We start from the raw sequence: 14,575 nt of genomic DNA, 5'->3' as shown, positions 1-14,575 counted from the left end.
AGGCCCCAGCTGAACAACTTCACGAGCCTGTAATTACAAGAACAGTCAATCCCAGGACTCAGCTCATAATTGTAGTGCCCTGAAGCTCAAGTTCACCCCCTCCATTTCCAGCTATGACTCCTGCCTTAGTTAACCTCAGCCAGGGACCTATTTGTTAGATGCTAGGGCCTTTTCACATTTTACTAATCTTACTGTAGCCAGACAAAATTAGACTCCAGATGGACTCAGCCTGCCTAAAAAGAAGGTAAAAAAAATAAACACTTCTGCTTTCCACATCCATAGCAATGAAGTTTTATATAAGCTCACAGATGATAAACAGGACCCTGACCACCAAGGGCACATCCATGACACCAGTCCCACGTTTGTGCTGAGTTTCCGATCTGCTGATGCCTTGAGACACTTGGTTTTTTGCAGCATGGGCTTTAATTAAATGTCATAGGTTCTTTTTAATAGGCAAGCTGCCTCTTAGTGTATTTAACATCCTACAGCTTAGCAGTGTTCAATATTAAAGCCCCTTTCTTTCTTTTAGGTCTATACATGTTATACTGGATCTTTTTCCCTTTTATACAATGTTTATATTACTTTGTTTTTAACGTTGTGCAGCATATGTTTGCTGTTCTCAGGAAAGTCCTCTTTATCTCAGTGCCTTGAAGTACTTTGGTTTCTTTGGGGGCAAATTCTCTCCTGGTGCCTAGCTCACAGCCCTGGACCAACACATCGTAACATCAATCTTCAGTCCATTTTAATGGAGTAGAAGGGGCCAAGGCCTCTGGGGGGAGGGGAGCTACACAAAGCCTTGTCAGTATGGTTTTATGCTGTTCCACTCACCTCTGTATGCATCTCTGTGTCCAAGACAGACTTTGTCAGCAGCCCACAGTGGAGTACAGTGAACACTTCAAGGTCTAACTCTCGGAAGTATGGGCGATAGCTCTGCAGCTGTGACAGAGGATTTCCCGTCTCTCTCTCAGCAGCAGTCTGAAAAGTAAATGGCAGAATTAACATTCCAACCTGCAAGACTAAGACTTTCTAGCTCAAAGCCATTTCTTTCACACTGATGTCTATACTTTGTGTCAGGTTGACAAAAGACTAGGAGGAGTTCACAATAGCTAGTAGAGAGACAAGCACGTAGAATCAGAAGCATTTTCATTTGGGACTGTACAAGTCACTAAAAATCTTACACAAAAAGAATAATACTTAGGAAATTGGAATAATCTTTTCTATCTCCTTTCTGTGAATTACCAACCATTGTGAAACCCATTCTGGACTTGGTGAAAGACCAAGTACCCATAAGCACCATGAGAGATGAAGGTAAACGGTTTTATCTTTGATAAATACCAGGATAGTAAACTATGGGATGCTCTGTTGTCTCTGGGTGACAATTTGTAAGTTATTAGAGATTCACTCCACACAAGCCTGTCTCAGGAGCCGATTTACATTACATGTGTCTCACAACAGGATTTCTGTATTCTGTTGTCCTGGGCAGGGCATGGCATCTAAGGATTAGTGTGGGACCGCTACTCTAGTTAGGTGAGAAAGATTAGATACATTCCTTCCCCAAACTATTTGAGACTTTGCTTATCCCCTGTAACTTGAGTAACTTTGCTATCATATCTGACTCAGTTACATATCTGTACAATAGTAGGGAAGTAGGAGAAGCATATTTGCCTGGCTGAAATTGATAAAATGCAGTCTGAATAACATTTATGAGTAACAGCAGTAGAAGTGGGACCTTGTGGGATGCTTATGAGATCCCAGCCCCCCATATGCTAAGCCCAAAACCGGGCACACTTCCCTGGTTTCTCTTTTTCAGCCAACACAGATCTTGCATTCCAGACATGAGGACAATACAGTAAGAGCTAGTTCAAAAGAAAAAGAAACAAAATCCAGTAATTAATTTGTCGATAGGTTTGGGAAGTAGTTCTTAGCATGTGATTAAAATGGATAATTTTAAAGACGTCTTATCAAAAATACATTGATCAAATACCTCAAGGAAAATTTGCAAAATGAACACCCGTGACTGAAGCAGACTAGATTCAATGGGAGATACAGTCCTTACCAGGGTGTGTATTTTCCAGATTCTTCTCACAGTTTCTGACATGAGTCTGGGAATGGCAGGTTATTGCAGTAATTTGAGAGATAGGACACTGGCTTAAAACAGAAACTTTCCATAGTCTTAACCAAAGAGTACCTAACAGTATTATTGATAATGCTGCACATTTGCACTGCCCTGAACCACACTGCCTCTTGGAAAGTGGATGGCCAGAAAGCCAGTGATTAACTTTTGAAATTAACAATCCCTCTCTCAAAGCTTTTGCTTGTGCTTCTATGTCTCTTCCCTAGTCTGTCTTTCTTGCAAGTCTCCTGTACTATCCTTATGTGGATAAAAGGGATCCATCAGCCAGAAGAGATTTAGATTTTCAAGAAAACTTTGTCAAGGTTTCACACCTACCTTTTCCAGCTCAGAAAGCTCAGTATCAGGCTGGTTTCCCTCAGAACTCTCATCTGCTTGAGAACGATCTGCAGAGCAGGCTTTGCTACCATCAGACTTTTTTTTCCTTCCTTAAAAAGAAAAGCAACTTCGGAAACAAAGGCTACATTGTGCTCAACACCAGACAGCCCTTGCAGCCAGGGAAGCGGCACAGGTTGTACTTTAATCAGCCCTAAGAAAGCATGGAATATGCACAGGTCGTGTGTCATCTGTAGCCAGGATCATGGTCCAAAACACAGTCAAATGCATTTGGGGATCCCCCATAACCAGCTTCTTTTTTATAAAATCACAGCAAGAAATTAAAGCAAGTCTCACTGTTCTTGCTGTAGTTTAAACATTATGAAGTGATTGCAAAAATGAGTGAGACATCATGTTAAAAAATGTATGAACCAAAATGTAATGTTTCTTCCTCAGACACAGTACTGAGAAAGGAAGAGGACCCGGAAAAGGAAGACAAGGCACAGCTACAGAATCCCAAGCCAACAGCAGAGTAACTAAATGAATTCCTTGCAACAGTCTTCACTGCTGACAATGGTAGGGAGATTCTCATACTTGACACACTATGTAGCAGAGAGACCAAAGAAACTACATTAATTTCAAGTAATTGCACAGGATGTATTAGACCAAACAGACAGCAAATAAATCACCAGGGCCAGGTGACATTCACACAAGGTCCCCAAAGGAATTCAAATGTGACATTTCAAAACTGCTGGCCACAGTGCCAGAGGACCAATAGCTTGTGAATGTAATTCCTCTTAATAAAAAAAGATCTAATGAGAATCCAGATAATTACAGACCAGTGAGTCTATCCTCCGTCACTGGGAAAATGGCAGAACTGTCTGCAATAAAAGATCACTGAGCACGTGGACATAGAGTCTGTTGGGGAAAAGTCAGCAGGGCTTCTGCAAAGGAAAATCTTGCCTCGCTAGCCTGCCAAGATGTCGGTATCACATAGATAAAAGGGATCAATCAGCGAGAAGAGATTTAGAATTTCAAGAACACTTTGACAAGGTTTTACATCAGAAATTATTAAGGAACTGAACTGGAATAGTGCTTTCTTGGACTGAAGGCTTGTTAGAGAAGAAACAACAAAGGGTATTAATTAATGTGCACTTTTCAGATGGAATCAGTCATTGAGTAAAACCAATTCCTGAAGGACTGAAGTTAATAAGCAACCTGGAGAAGGGAAATCTCAGGGAAAGTCCCAACAAGTGCAAAGTTTGGCATACACTTTAATCTGCCATTTCATAACTGTTGTTCTGATGAGCATCAGAGACTTCTGTTTTTGTAGCTCTGTGATCCTTTCTGGGGGCCAGGCCATAGTTGAAGTGAAACAATATCAATGAAGCTGCATCTTTTATTGCATTATCTTTGTAAGAGCAGAATCAGAAAGGAGGTCTTCCATGTCATAATAAACCCTCTGAATCAGACTGGACAGTTAATTTGATGTCTCTCCTCACGAGCTCCTTGTTCCCTTTCCTCTGAAGAATAGCCTTAGTCTAGATTTTATGACAGTGCTTGATCTGATCTAATGGCTCTGGGGTAGTCCTGCTTCTCCTACTACCTCTTTCTCCTGTTCCCAGCCACACACACCTGACACTGGCCTTGCACTGGCTCAGGAAGCCTGGTCACTGGTTAAGCAGTCAACTTGTTAAAATAGCAAAAAACTAAACTAGCAAAAAGTAAAAAGCTAAAATAGCTACCACATAATAACTCGGGGCAGGAAATCAGGCAGCTGAGAGTGCAGGTATGAGGGGGAGAGGGGAAGTCTCCCCCTATTTGTTGTCAGTAAACTATTTAATTTAGTTCAGCTACAATGAGATGCTGCACACCTAAAGGAGGCACAAGGTTGGTGTCAAAACTGTACGTTCTCAAGGCTGTGATCCACGGTCACAGAACTCACTAATTTTTCTGTAAGCAAGACAAGCTAAGCTCAGTCTGGTCTCAGTTTACTAGTCTGAGCACTGACTTCTGCTTCTTCAAAATAAAGCATCTAAAGGGATGGATCCCCTGCTTGTCTGCAGAACACAGTCATAACTTTTCTTCTGCCTTAATCACTCGTACGTACAGGTCCAGTCCCTGCAGAATAGGTTTGGCACATGAGGAAAGGGCTCTCTAATCTGTGGCCTCCTCCAGTTGTTTTCATTGAATGGAATGTGAATTTTTTGTCCAGTCTGGCTCAAAGGCAGACATGTTCCCAGGAAATGTTAATCTAAACTAGAAATAGAACTAGAGACAGAAGAACAAAGCAAACTACTTCACCTTGAAAAACTGAAAGGCAAGTTCTGTTTCTTCTCTGTGGGAGCTAGCAATGGGAAAGGATGAAGGAAGCATTTTGTTGTGCAGCAGAGCCATGACAAGGTTCCTAAGAGATCAGTCAGGTACAGCCTAAAGGTCAGGATTTGCAGGGCAGCTCAAGCCACAGGTTCAGTACCAGACAATTGCAGAACAGCCTACTGCTGCAGAAAATACTTTGGCAGGTGAAAACAGTCAATGAAAGCCCTGGATTTTCACTGTTAAATGCTAAGCATCAGCTTTCCCAAGGAGACAGACTATCCAACACGTGTTTGGAGTAGGATATTGTTACATGTCCACTTCTGCCACAACAGGAGTTGATCAGATACGATTTCAAGCTAGATAGACCATGCCAGGAATTCTGTGCTTTATGCACATACAAGTGCAAAGGCTGCAGTGCAATATGTCAGTCAAACTCCACAGCACATCTATTTGCTTAAATGTTTTAAACTTTTTTTACCATTCCTTTTTCTCACTAGACCAACAGCATTAATGGACGGTACGGCCTCCAGGGCTTCAGAATCAAAAGCTGCTGGTGGTGGGACATAGCCAGGGGTTGCTGAAAGAGACAAAAAGTAGAAATTGGATTAGTTCAACTCCTGAATGACAAAATACAGGCAAGATATGTATCTAGAGGAAGTACTATACATTTCACCATCCTGGTGAACATCCATCTGCTCTTATGCTTAGGTGCATTTAGCTCCAATTAGCCTTATCATATGTCTGCACTGCACTGGAATTACAGCTCTTTGCATTTGTCCAGCAAGGGAGGCTAACAAGCTGTCCTTGGATATCTGTCCATGTTGGTGAAGCTTAAAGGGCTGTTCTAGCATGTCTGAGCTCTTTCTGTGCTGTCCTTGTAGTGCTCTCAGAGCAGCAAAAAGGTCTTGAGATTGCACTTTATTTCAGATGAAGTTGGTCTGTTGGTTTACAAATGTAGCTCTTAATGGATAGCTTGTGTAAGGGTATCTGGAAGGTGACAGTGTATTCTTCATTATGTTTATCTTGTCAAAGACCTTTTCAATGTAAAAGGAGATAATAAGTAAAGGGGAAGCCATAAACAAGGACAGACATGAACCTGTCAGACAAGAGATAATGGAGATAAAGCCAAAGACCAAAAGTTTCCAGTTCGTAATTAATTGATGGGCCATTCAGAAACTCGAGGTACAGCTTTGGGAATAGACACCTGGACTTCGTAACGGATAAGCCGGGAGGAAAAAGAGCAACTTGAGGATTTGGGATATTCTGATGGGGGCAAAAGGTAGAACTATGCAAATTAATGAAGGAATGTGCAGTAAAGTCCGGAATAGCTGTCCATGCATGAACTCTTATGCCACTGTAAAAATGCAGTATGTGTTACCTCTACTTCTTCCATAGATGTTTAAGCCAATTCCTGTCACTTCACAACTGGTGCAGGCCCAGAACGTACAAGTGTTTCATGCTCACCTGCCAAGCATTTTCCCAGCACAGTCTGCAGCTCTGTGATGTTCTGTAATCGAGTCAAAACTTTCCCCTTCATCTCAGCATCCTGTTGCTGGCAGAAGGCATTTACAACCTAGAGATAAAAATCAAACTCGCTGACTTAGGGAGATTTGTACACACTTTTACTGCTTTCTCTTTTCCAAATAACATCCTCAAGTCCTGAATAAGCACACAACACAAATGGCCTGTGTGACCAGATCCAGACTGCATGAACAAAGGTCTTCAGAAGCCCATGAGAATATGGGCATAATTGATGCAATCTACAAAAAGCAACAGAGCAACACCTACAGGTCAAATGTTATGAAGAGAAATTAGCAGACAGCACATTGCCAGGTTTCTGTGCTGCTTGTGTCTCTGGAGATCCCTCAACACTTCCCAGCCTCTGACCAAGAAAGCAGAGTTGCTGCTAGCAGCAGAATAAAGGGTAAATGATACTGAAAAGAAGAACATGGAGAGATCACCAGGACCTTGCTGGAGAAGGTTTTCAAGAGGCAAGACTCTTCTTCAACGTTTGCACCCCTGAAGCCTAAGCTTAGTGTTTGTAAGTGCTACTTCTCAGTGCCACTCCAGAACCTGCAGACAAGGCTCTACTCACCTCGCGAAACCAGTTGAGAGTGTAGAACAGGAGTGAACACAGAAATTCCCGTTCCTGCTTGGACAGAGAGTCCAGCTTCCCTTCAACCTCCAGGTCAGTCAGGTACAGGGGGCAACCTGGGACAGAGCAGGAAGAGAACATGTTGGACTGCGTTTGCTGCCCATCCTTTGATCTTTGCACGGACAAAGTCTCTTACCAAAGTCTGTATCAATTCCAGTGGCCATTTAGAGTAAGCCTCGTCAGGCACTCCATCCCCAGACAAAGCAATTGTCTCCCCTGCCTCCCTTCCACTTTGTGGGCAACAAAGCATCTCAGCCTCCTTCACAAACTGCACTATTCTTCCTACAACTGCAGGAAGTCTTTGCAGATCTGGAACAGGAACAAGTCAGACAAACTCATTCTACAAAAGGTCTGTATCCTGTACCTAATAAAGCATCAATCTCCTCCAGGCTTCCACTGTTTTGCTCTGCAGTGTAGAACCTCAGCAATCGGAAGCAGGGTGACAGACACATAGGTGACACTACCCTGGGGAAAAAAAAAAAAAGAAATTGAGTGGGTCCTGTGTTTTATATACCTCCAGAATGCCCGTCACTTTTCCATTATGTCCTCCCCATGCCACTTAACCTATGCCTTCTATTTTGCTTTTTGCAAGTCCCAGAGACACAGAGCAGAAATGTACCATATAGTTAAAAAAAAAAAAAAGAAAAACAAACCAACCAAACAAACAAAAAAACTAGTGATCATCAGTTTTCTGGAAAAGCACATAAGGCCAGAAAAATTGCTGCAATGAACAAAAAATGGGGTCAGATTTATTTCTGTTAGAAATCAAAGTTGAATAATTCAGAAGGGACTCTCAGAAATTGTGCAAAAGACAGCTGTAAGCAGTGGAGAAATCTTCTTGGATGTTTTGTAGCACGCCACTGCTCACATTCTGAGTGAGGAAAATTAACATTGTTCCATAGATGCCTGTAAAGTACCTATATTTTCTTTTATTTTTAAAGTGATCATGTCTTTTTTTCAAGCACAACTAAAATATCAACAGAGTCTTATCAGAATAAATTATGCAGGATATGAAGGTGACAGTTTAAAAAAAGTGCCTTTTATTATTTTTAACTTTGATGCCCTACGGTTTAATTAGACTTTTGCATTTCTTACATGCTTCCTGTTCTATTCTCCAAAGAAAGTCCTTACTTCTCAGTCATATTTCAGTTGTGGCTGCATGTTTGTGGTTCTGCTCTGGAGCACAGTCTATGTTGTCCAAGCACAACTCAAGGTCAGAAAAGTTGTGTAATGTTGACACACACTAAGTCCTCAGTGACTCTCTATTTGAGAATCATCACTCAAAATATGAATTTTGACACCTCAAAGTTGCCTGCCATCTCAATATGATATTCAATATCCCCATAACACTGGAACAAGAAGCTGCTATTCTTATATGACAGATGGGAAACAAGGCCGATGCAGCATGACTTACCCAAGATCACCTAAACAGTCTGAGCCAGCACAGACTGCCAGTTCCCAGCCAACTTATGCCTCTAGACCTGTCTGAATATGCCTCTCAGCAAGAGAAGGAAAAGAATGCTGGAAACTGGTAAATTCTCTGACCAGCTCCTTAGCAGGCACTTTGGCAGGCAGGGTGGATAACAGTGTAGTGCAACAAATGAAAACAATTCATTTTCCTTTGCAGTCACCCCACAGTTAAGTATCAAAGTACCTTTTATTTTGGTTACTCATTCCCTCAGTGGCCCTGCCAAGCTCGCTCTGCGACACCAGTGGTAAGAGGTTAATAGCAATTGCTCCTTGACTCTCATCTTCATCCAGATTATACAAGGCCTTCACTGGGAACAAGAATGAACTGCAAGGAGAGACAGACAAGCTCTTGCTGAGAAACTTAGTTCTCAGTGACAGAAACATTACAAATACTTAGACTGTGGTTAGCATACCCATCCACCGTGGGGCTGAGATCCACCACAAAGTCATTGGGAAAGTCCTCCACCAAACTCCTTCCAAACTTGTCCTACAAAGAAAGGAAAAAACCTGCTCAGCAAAGGGGCATAGTGAAGAAAGCTTCAACAGCAGCAGTGGAAAAAGCAGAAGATAAGGCCAAGCAAACGTATCCTGGAACAGTCACGGCAATGAAGCCCACTGCCTGGAAGGAAAGCCAAAGTTCTGCCTTTAGAGACAAATCCAGGAAACATTGCTAAGCACACAACCAATATCTTCCCTGCCCTTTGGATGTGGGCTTGTGTACAAGTTCCACAGTGCTGCAGAGAGGCAGAGCAGCTGGCTGGAAGAGGAAACCAGCCATGGGAAGTTCTCTGTCCTAAGAGCCGACCATCAGAATGAAATGGCTTTAAAGTGCTGGGAAAGCTTTATTTCACACAATGTGTCCCACATACTTCACACGCTTACACTGTCAGTAACAATTAAGGGAGAAGTAAAGTAATAGGTGTGACAGACTCTGGGCAAACAGACAATGAAAAGACCCCAAAAAATCTGCACAAAAGTTCTGAGAAGAACCTTAGCTTGTTTTTACGTTTCAGTCCTGCAACAAAAAGGGAGAAACCCCCCTTCCTTTGCTTTTCCTCCTTGGAGCACTCAGCTGGATCTCAGGCTACTGGCATTTCTAGCCCTGAGCACAGAGCTGTTTAGAGTGACTGCCAGCATTTCACAGCTCCCTGGTCACCTTCCCTCACTCTAACACACAGTTCCTCCTCTCCATAACCAGCAGGTGCAAAGAGCACTTGTGCCACAAAGAGCGATCAATGCCACAGCAGTCTTCAGTGCTCTCCTGGGCCCCAAGATAGCTTGGCTGCCCTCCTAGCAGGCACAGCACACATGCAAAAAGAGTCCTCAGCAAGAAGAAAGAGCTGTCCAGTGGCCTTCACAAACCTCTTCCTATCACCATAAATACTGTTTGTTTATTTATTGCCATAAATTACTGTGGCTCTTCCAAGTCCTTAGACATCAGATAGCCTTAAAAGTTTGACCAGAAGCCAATTTCAATACTAAGTTTATAATTCTTTCAGATTCTTTTATCTACGAATCTTAAAAGCGTGCTCTGAAATGTCATTTAATTTCCTTTAAAAGGTTTCTCTGTTGTCATGTAAAAGAAGCTGTTAAAGCACAGTGAGCAATCTGCCACATTCAAAAAAAGCCGAGAGAGCTGAAAGAGGATTTTGTATCCAATCAATCTCTTCCAGGAACCTCAAGCACGCCTAGAACAAAGAGTTCTCAGACTGGAGTGAAATCCTCAAATCGACTCTGTCCTGCCAATGCCTGAAAAACATGTTTCTGAAGAATTCATTTAAGTAATTAAGTTCAAACTCCTCTGCAACTTACCAGGAGCTTCAAGTCCAAATTCCCCTTCTGCCTCTCAATCAAACTGGCAAGTTCATCATAGTACAGAGCTAAGACCTCCGGTGTTTGCTCACAGGAGAAGCCCACAAGGTCCAGCAAGGTGGAAAGCTGAAAGGAGAGAGCAGTCCGCAGAAATGGGTAATGTGAATGGATCCAACTCAAGCTTTTACCTTGAGTCCCCATGCCTTTTACACTAATTTACTCTGAGGCATATCCAAAACTTTATCTCTAGGGTAACAGCCCAAGGTGACCGGTCTTGCAAAGGCTCCGTTTAAAGAAGGAGCATGGGTCTTTTAAGGTCCTGGCCCTGCTCCACCATTTAATAACACAAAAGAGTCTGCCCAGGACCACCCTTAAATAGAGTACCAGCCTACAAGAAGGTTCTTCAACAGGAATTAAGGAAAAAGGCCAAGGCTAGGCCAACCCTGTACAGCAGAAGTGCTTTCTCTAGATGACCTGAAAGGCATTGCTGCCAAGCTCACAGGAAGGCGAAGGTTGCCTTTAGCTCACTGAGCAGACTGTCCTGTTTCTTTCCTTTGTGTTTGAAATAATGTCTGGATAGAATACTTTCACTAGACGGCTGCAATACTGCTTGTCCTGGACTAGCAGCAGGCAAGACCAGTGGGTGCTTAGTATAGGCCTTTGTTTCTCCAAGACCATTTTTAATAAATTCTTGGCTCTGCAGTCAACTTACGAGAACCCCAGGCTCAGTAAAGCTAACTCCCAGACACACATGCTACTTCATCTAAGACTGTGTTTCCAGTCACACCTTCTCGCTGGCCATATCCTCCCTCTCCCCCACACTGCCCCATTCTTGGTACTCACCTGCCCATCATGCTCGCTGTTCAGCTGTGGTCTCTCCAATGAACTACCATCTCCTTCATTTCTAAAAGCAACACCAGTCAAATTCTTAACTTCCAGGTGCTTTAATCTTTGTTACAGCTCTTACCACCAGTTTGCCAGCTTTATGAATGCTGTTTATAAATTTTATACAGTACATTGAAAATTGTCATGTCAATGCCCAGCACAGCAGTAACAATCTTTCTCCTTGCTTATCTTTCAGATTTCCCTATATTCAAACATGGAGCCCATTAGGTTATTCAGCCTAGTGTCAGCAGCTGATCTGCCGTCAGTCCACCACCGTGTTCAAATTCTTTTCCAAGCAATAGGTCCTGCTGCTAGTCAAGATATCCATGGATAGACATTCACAAGAAATTCAGGATGCCTTTGAGATTAGCAGCAGGAGAGCAGTGCTGAACAGGCTGTAACACCAAACATTGCAGTCTGGAGCAAAGATTGCTGGATTTGACCAAGATGTGCACGAGCAAGAAGGCAATGCCCCCCCTTTCTTTGTCCCACTCCTGGTTTCATCTGAACCGAAGGCAGGTGAAATTAATCTTTGCTACATTCTTCCTCACCTTTTTGATGCCACGCTGCCTATCATGGTAACAGCACCAATAATCCCCATTTGTTTGTGGTTGGGAACTGTGCTGGAGAGCCACTTCCTGATCACCATGTGCATATCATCCTAAAAAGAAAGACACAGACCATGTCACCACAGAGATACCTGCATGCACCACTCACAATTCTATCACATCTTCACTTAATGTCATCTCCAAAGGTGGCAGGGGGGAGGTGTATTGGCATTACAGCTTTGCAAAAGAAATGCACGTTCTGCCATGTCCTTTAGTATGAAAATACTGGTCACAACTTTAGGTAAGGCCGCAAACAGAATTAAAAGTGACTTGCTTTGACTTTGCTCTAATGACTACACAGAACATGCAGTTGGTCCAGGTTTCATCTATAATTAATAGAATATACTTAAAAAATAGCAAATGCTCTTGGAGCCCTTCCCACAGAAACAGCAGCTGCAGAGCTGCCCTCCAAACACTGTCAACTTCAGGAGGGTGAAGGACGGAGCAGTTTTTAGTGAAGGTCCAAGGAGAGCTGTAGGTAACAGCACACCAGACACATGTGATTAAGACATTTCTCATGGTGACTCCCTTGTCCCCTGGGTGTGAGCAAGCACATTCATTCATATAAGTGTGATGCTTCAGGAAAGTTGGGAGACCAATCTTCTGGGTAAGAAGTCTAAGATTTGCCAAAAAGATTGAAGGCAAAGCACAGAAGAGTGTGTAGCAAATCAGACACAGGAATCCAAGCTGCACCTGCACTGCTGGATGCTAATCAAGAAAGCCATCATCTCGAGAGATGAGGATGGAACAGCTAACCAGAGGCTAAAACAGGACAGCCACCAAGCAGTCCAGAATAGTGCCTCTGACAAAGCGATATGTTCTGCCTGATCCCTTAAACTGATAAACTGTAGGTGAAAAAAGACAGAAACCTTAACTAAGCAGACAATCATGGGAAAGAGCTGCCAAGTGGGTCCTGATCAAAGCTATGGCACAGCTCAGCTTACCGATATCTGAAAATAGGTATCAGGAAGTAACTGATTTCAAAGCAGGGAGGGAACAATGAATGTACTAAGCAGAAAACCCACTTATTTTAGCTAGTTAGCAACAGTCCAATTGCTAGCTTAAGCAGTAACCACTGCAGAAGAGCTTGCTGCCACTCAGGGAGAAGAGAATTTTAAGCTGAAGGACATCCTGACATCAGTCACTGTTCACAGATGAGGCTACTATTTGCACAACACAAACTCTGGAAGTTAACCTAGCAAAAAGGACCAAGGCACAGCCTGACCTCCTTTCTGCAGTGTCTGTGCTTACCTGAATATAGCTTCCTTCTTGCCTCTGGCTGAATGCTAGTGTGCTGAGAATGTAGAAAAGCTTCCGGATCTGGCATGGATTCAGTTTCTGCGTAGAGTCTAAAATGGTCTGTAAGAGAGAAGCCACACACTAGGCTCAGATTTATCAAGAATCCCTTTCCATATTCCCCAAAATATATCAATTGTCAGATGCAGGGAAGACAATTAACTTTACCTTTTTTGTACATGCAAGATAAAGCTATATTCAAACTAAATAAACATAAATGTAGACCTGTGGCCTTAATTATGGCAGTTCATTTTATCAGAGGCTCAATGGGAAGAGCAACCTGGCTACCATAAGCATTTTGGGAATGTTCCAATCCCATTAGTGACAGCTACTTATCTTCTATCACAGGATTCAAAGCATTTGACAAAATGAACAGCATAGGCTTTTTTACTAATATTTCCATTACAAGCCCTGTAACAGTCAAGTTATTAACAACCTAGAGGTTAAATTTTCTGTGCTGGCTGGCATCCGCAGGATATTTCTTCTTCCAGTGCTTCAGTAAAACACAGTCCAGCTGTTTCCCAGAGCCAAGCTAGCTTTCCTACCACTGACACGGCATTTTGCTGACATTATTTTTCTCCTGCTACTGGCCAACCTCAAGCAGGATTTGCAATAAGGTGTTTGACAGGATTAGGTAACCACTTTTGCAACCCTCAAGAAAATTCACCCAGTTTTAAGATTAAAAAAATAGATGTTTGGGGAAATGATTTTTGCTAAGATCTGCCTGTTCTCTCTGTGCGGGAGAGGCTCCAGCTCAGTGTCAAATACGCCAGGCATCTGCAGCTCTGCAGATCTTTTTACAGGTAACTGGCTAGTGCATCAACTGCCTCTGAGATGCATGTCAAACATGGCACGCTGACAGACCTGGAGGTGTGGCCAGAGCATTGATTAATGTGTTTCACATACAAGCTTTGCTAATACATCAAAGAAACCATAATCTATAAGTGATCTGCCAGGACAAGAACATGCAAACAAAGTCAGGAAGAAGGTCAGCAGGTCTTAGCAGACTGCTGTGAGCAAGCACTCCCCATCACACTTCTGAAAACACATTCAATTAAGAGCAGGAGTTTTAGGTTGTCTCTTTCAAGGACTACTTTCAACCTGAGTCCTTATCACATCTTCCCTCTGCCAAGAGGCAAGCGAGTCCCGTTTCTTCCTGTTATACCCATTGACTTTGTGACAGATTGCATTGAAATTCTTACGGTAGATCTTAATGCCATTTTAGCATATTTTAAGCAAGTAACTTACATTTAACAATCAACCAGATAAACAGCAGAAAGTATATAGCATTTCCACAGTGTGTACTTAAACTACAGAATCCACCGACACCGAACGAAAAAAAGTCAGAGGGGTTGGGGGAATACCCATACCAATATTCTTCAAGGGCTCTTACATACAGGGTGTCCTTAAGCTACAAATCACCAGAGTAGGGAGTGTTCAAGGAAAGTGTTGCTACACGCTTGCCTTGCTGTTTTGCTCTTCCCTCAGTCTCCGCTTTTACTGCTTTTGGAAACAGGCAACTGGGAAAGCTTGACCCTGCCTGTCATTCTCAGGAGTCAGTAGTCCTTTTTTTCTCCCTCTTGA

At 42.8% G+C, this 14,575-nt stretch overlaps 1 protein-coding gene across 1 annotated transcript in view; it reads right to left on the bottom strand.

Moving 5' to 3' along the window:
* The window catches only part of LOC104472336 (Fanconi anemia group D2 protein-like), a gene marked incomplete at its 3' end in the record, with an annotated part of 40,248 nt that overhangs the window by 12,371 nt on the left and 13,302 nt on the right, over positions 1-14,575 (bottom strand). Inside the window, 13 exon segments of the mRNA XM_010087964.1 lie at positions 1-27; positions 829-975; positions 2,450-2,559; positions 5,244-5,342; positions 6,230-6,338; positions 6,861-6,976; positions 7,285-7,385; positions 8,575-8,715; positions 8,804-8,877; positions 10,203-10,328; positions 11,046-11,106; positions 11,639-11,748; positions 12,947-13,054. Coding sequence (XP_010086266.1) covers positions 1-27; positions 829-975; positions 2,450-2,559; positions 5,244-5,342; positions 6,230-6,338; positions 6,861-6,976; positions 7,285-7,385; positions 8,575-8,715; positions 8,804-8,877; positions 10,203-10,328; positions 11,046-11,106; positions 11,639-11,748; positions 12,947-13,054 — 1,329 coding nt within the window.

Source organism: Pterocles gutturalis, unplaced genomic scaffold (assembly GCF_000699245.1).
Source record: "Pterocles gutturalis isolate BGI_N339 unplaced genomic scaffold, ASM69924v1 scaffold43731, whole genome shotgun sequence".
In the NCBI taxonomy this organism is placed as follows: Eukaryota; Metazoa; Chordata; class Aves; order Pterocliformes; family Pteroclidae; genus Pterocles; species Pterocles gutturalis.
The sequence above is the reverse complement of the archived record's forward strand: the minus strand, read 5'-3'. Positions and strand labels throughout refer to the sequence as shown.